This window comes from Oratosquilla oratoria, chromosome 5 (assembly GCF_046742065.1).
Source record: "Oratosquilla oratoria isolate Oo_2021 chromosome 5, ASM4674206v1, whole genome shotgun sequence".
NCBI classification, from domain to species: domain Eukaryota; kingdom Metazoa; phylum Arthropoda; class Malacostraca; order Stomatopoda; family Squillidae; genus Oratosquilla; species Oratosquilla oratoria.
In genome coordinates this window covers 24,592,278-24,597,277 of record NC_134781.1, presented here as the reverse complement: position 1 = coordinate 24,597,277, position 5,000 = coordinate 24,592,278, and the positions used below count along the sequence as shown (strand labels likewise).

The window sequence follows — 5,000 nt, the reverse complement described above, 5'->3', positions numbered from 1 at the left end:
GCCAGTATTTGATTCCTTTCGTTGACTTTATTCTGACTAATGCCAGATAATTTTGGGCAGCTTGAGATTCCTCCTCCCTCCCTCCTCCCCTTTCTACCTCCTCCCTCCCCTTCCTACCTCCCCCTCTTCCCCCCCCCCCTCCCTCCCTCAACTGCAGTTCAAGAACTGACCGAGATCAATTTTTCCCCGTCCGCCCTGGGTCCCGAAGGAAGGGAAGTTGTTTGGCGTTCGACAGAACAAAACTGATAGTGTCTGCCACTGCACCGGACGGCTAAGACACATCGACATGATAAAATCGGTGAAAAGTGCTCAGAGAACGAGGTACAGCTGGGGTTTAATGTAAACACACTCTCCATACCAAGCGACGCTCACACACACACACACACACACACACACACACACACACACACACACACACACACACACACACACACACACGCACGCACACACACACACACATATACACACACACACACGTATCATGTGCATGGACATGTGTATTCCGTCACGCAGATGGAAGGAAGCCATTCACCCCCTCGAATACCTTACTCGACTGTCGTTTTTATTCTGTTTCTGCCGCCTGACGATTCTCTTCCGCTGAGGGGAAACCCCAAAGAGTCTATAAGGTCTAAACAAACCCCTCGAGTGCGGTGGTGCACACTATATATTTCATTCTGGCTAACATCGGGCGAGGGGATGCGGGGGGAAAAGGGACGAGACCCCATTTTGTCTAGAATTGCTCTCTAGAATTGAACAGAAATGTTCTATCGTTAGATAGAATAAAATGTATAAAGGACGTCATGATACTAGAGGTACTGTGGGTTTTCAAAGAGCAAAAAGGAATACTTCTTAAAAAATATACAGTGTGTACTTTTTGACATGTGATCTATATAAGCATATATTATGTACACCTTCGTATGAAATAGGACAGTATTACAAAGAGCAAATGTGTATGTTCTTAAAATATGGTTGTTCTACAAAGATGTGATATACATACTTTCTTCAAACTAGTGTGAATTTACACAGAGCGGACCTAGGTGTAGTTTCTCTTAGACGTGTTTACTAAGAGCGTATAGGCCTATATACGCTTTCATATAAATGTGGTCATTACCCAAAGAGCGAGTGCATAATATTTTTCCTACCCATGATTATAAAGAGCAAAACATAGAAACTGATTACGAATTGAATTTCCAGTACCAAATATACAAGATCTGTCTCAAAACTAAACGCATAGAGCATAAAAATGTGAGACGAATATAGATGATAACACAGATAATACCAATGATAGAGGTAATATATACAAACAATAACGAAAAACAATAGCCACAATGATGATAAGTAATGATACGAATAAGAACAATAACAACAGAAATCGTCTGAATGGTAATCATAATAGTAACATTACAGTAATAACAACAGCGTTGATAATGATAATAATAATAATAACAATAAAATGATATTGACTACATGATATTACTATGCAGTTAAACTTCAACCTCTACATAGCCACATTTTACCTCAGGTGTAAAATGAATTATCAAAGAATTCTAGTACCTCCTCTACAAAGAGTATTTGTCAGGCCAAAGGCATGCAAAGAGGAACCAAGAACTAATCCAAACGAACGAATTAATCTAAACATAAAGAAAACTACAAAAAGTTTACCATTACATTCCGATCACGGACGCGAAACTCCCCAAAGGAAGAAAAAGTTAGTTACACACACACAATTTTACAGTAAATAAACTCAAATAATTCATACCGCACACGTATACTATAATTTGCACACCGCGTTCTTCGGCATTTTCGAATTCTTTTCAATAACTGTTCAATAACCTGAACCCAATAACGTCGCTTCAAAGTGACCCTGAGAGGGGAAGGAAAAGAAAATCACCGACAAATGATTGGCTGTCGTCACCAGGCGACTTTTAGGCCAATCAATCGTGGGTCTTGATCCATCTGAACCCCGTTCAGTCCGGGGGGCCCCCAAATGCATAATAAAACCGTCTGTTGATTGCTTGGCACAACAACCAAATCTCTAAATAACGCCTCCAAGCTCAGAATGTTAAGTGTGCGTAAACACCAATGTATGTGAAAGATTATACAGTATATATATATATATATATATATATATATATATATATATATATATATATACACTTGTGTGTTTGCCTGTACCTGTGTATATATTCACACACACACACACACACACACACACACACACACACACGTATATATATATATATATATATATATATATATATATGTATGCGAGTGTACTTTTTCCTTTGTTCTTTTACACACAAAAAATATATGACTAAGATCGAAAGTTAAAAACAATGAATCCGCGACCAGTCAGTATTGAAAAAAATGAGTAATGGTAATTACTACTGACAACAAAGTGTGATTACCATTGTTGGTTATCGGCTAGGAAGAACATCAAAATGAAGTAATAAACGAGTTGACAAGGTAATAAATGACATCAACGCTTATTGACGACCGGAAACGCATTTCACGTTTTAAAAGAACGTCGATACATTTCTTAAAAGATTTGTTGATGCAGCAATTTATGACTGTATTGGGTGACTGCAGTAGGGATACAACGAATACAATACCTGAAGCCCAATTGGCCTTCTCAGGCCGAAGGTAAACAGCCACAGAGCGACGACAGCGACAAAGAGCAACTGCAGACGGTAACTGCATCGTATCGACCGCTTCGTACAAGTCAAACACAAAAATGTCGACACGAAGGTTGAGCAAATAATAATAAAATCGATAAAGATTAGTGGGATTGGCTAAGTAGCTGAAAAGAGTGGCTTCGAGAGCCCCCTGCACTCGGATGCAAAGAGTACAGTTACAAACCAAAGAGCTGTTACAAAGAGTGCTTCCACAGCTACATAGAGTACTTGTACAGTTAAATATCTAAATGAGCTAAGAGGAACAGGTACTTGCTGAAATGGCTGGTAAATAATACAGTTTGATGACAGTACAGAATCACAAACACATCTGACTAATTGCGATGACAAGTTACTACTGACTACAAAGAGCGAGTGAAATGATTTGCACCGATAACCTACAAAGAGTTGCCACAAAAAAAAAGATCTCTCATATGAAAAAATACTGGCATATACAGAGAAGCGGGTGCAAAGACAGCCTACTAGGCAATGCCGCACAAACTACAAAGAGCAGTTGCTGAGCTAACAAAAAAAAGGTTGCAAAGAGACAAGTTGCGGTACCGTCGGGGTAGGGCGCCTCTCCGTCGACGGCTGAAGACACGGCGGCGGGGAGGTCAGCTGTCGCGAATACTGTGGCCATCGTCATCATCATCCCCGCTGCTTCGCCACAACAGGCGGCGTCACGGGAAGGGCGAGTGCGGCTATGCGGGCGTCACACAATAGGCCGGGTGACGACGCGTCACGGGGCCGTCACGACGGGCGGCGGTGTTACAGTCCGACGACGTCACACAAGGCGGTTTTGTTCGCTGAACGGCCGTTACGCGTTTCGGTTCGGAGGCGGAAAGGTTTCGATGACGTCACGTCGTTCTTAACGAATTCTGGACTGGCTGACGATATGACGTCACGATGTCCGTTACGAAGGGACTCGGCCTTCGAGTTCGGCGTGTGCACGGTTGCACCCGCGCCCCGTCACTGCAGCAGCAGCATCAGCAACAGCTGCAACTGCTGCTGTTCCGACAGTTCCGCTGAGCCCAGGACAGCTGTAGCTGTGGGGGGTGGGGAGGGCTCGCTGCCACCCACCGGGTGGGGGGGGGGAGATCCTACACCACCCGGGTCACGTCTCCGTCGGCGCGATCTCCGTCACTCGACGACACTTCGCTCAACGAACGACGACGACTACGGCGGGTGTCGTTCGTGCGGAGGACCAAGGAGGCCCGGGCCGCAGCGCAGCTACACACCTTTGCCGCAACCACCGCCGCCTCCGCCGCCGCCACCGACGCCGCCGACGCCGCCGCCGCCAAGAGGTAGCGTAGTAATGCGGTGTGGTGGAGGTGGCGGTGGTGGTGTAAGTGGAGGCTGTGGCGAGGTGGATGAGGAGGAGGAGGAGGAAGAGGATGGCACAGGGAGAAGAGGAGGAGGAGGAGGAGAGCTGGTCCGAGGACGACTGACTGCGGCAGCGTTGTTTTGCGTCGAGGGGGAGTAGAGAGGACGCAGGGGACGGTGCCCCTTTAAGAGGAGGAGGAGGAGGAGGAGGACCTGTCGAGTGAGCGGGTGTCGAACGTGTGACCCGCGCGGACACCTCCCGAAGGAACGCCAATTACCTCGAGTCAGCAACACCAACGGGCAGAACCACAAAGTCTCCAGGGGAGATGGTGTGTGTGTGTGTGTGTGTGTGTGTGTGTGTGTGTGTGTGTGTGTGTGTGTGTGTGTGTGTGTGTGTGTGTGTGTGTGTGTTTGCTTTTGTGTGTGTGTGTGCGCTTGTGTGTGTGTGTGTGTGTGTGTGTGTGTGTGCTTGTGTGTGTGTGTGTGTGCTTGTGTGTGTGTGTGTGTGCTTGTGTGTGTGTGTGTGTGTGTGTGTGTGTGTGTGCTTGCGTGTGTGTGTGTGTGTGTGTGTGTGTGTGTGTGTGTGTGTGTGTGTGTGTGTGTGTGTATGTCTGTGTGTCTGTATGTATCTGTGTGTGTGTGTATGCGAGTGCTATCCCCAAGGCTGACCCGTTGGGTCGTATCACCTCATCCGGGAGTTGGTGTTAAACAGACACCAACCCTGTCAGGTCCGGCGTATCTATCGACAAGGACGAACTCCGAGCTTCGAGGAAGACTATCAACAAGTTCTTCTCCACACCTCCTTCAGAGGACGCGTCCGTCGGCCCCTGCCGGGCCTCTGTCGCCGTCCGTTCACAGCCGCTTCCTCCAACGGCAGCTGGTTTCCGACGACAGCTGGAGTTTGTGCCTCCGTCAGGAGTCGGCCGGGGACGGTGGAGGCATGATCTTACTCTACTTGTCGCCACGCCAGCTTATTTCTCCTCCGTATTCTTCTTCTTTTTCTTC

At 46.7% G+C, this 5,000-nt stretch overlaps 1 protein-coding gene across 7 annotated transcripts in view; it reads right to left on the bottom strand.

Annotated features, from left to right (window-relative positions):
• LOC143025415 (insulin gene enhancer protein ISL-1-like) overlaps window positions 1–5,000 on the bottom strand; it is a 725,621-nt gene that overhangs the window by 706,473 nt on the left and 14,148 nt on the right. For 4 of the 7 annotated variants that reach the window (XM_076185063.1, XM_076185064.1, XM_076185065.1 and 1 more), the window contains exon 1: window positions 3,234–4,185. The exons of the other annotated variants lie outside the window; for them this stretch is intronic. In XM_076185063.1, the coding sequence (XP_076041178.1) occupies window positions 3,234–3,324 (91 nt within the window). In that variant the 5' untranslated portion in view covers window positions 3,325–4,185. Of the gene's footprint in view, window positions 1–3,233; window positions 4,186–5,000 lie in introns of those variants that run through there. 7 annotated transcript variants of the gene reach the window in all.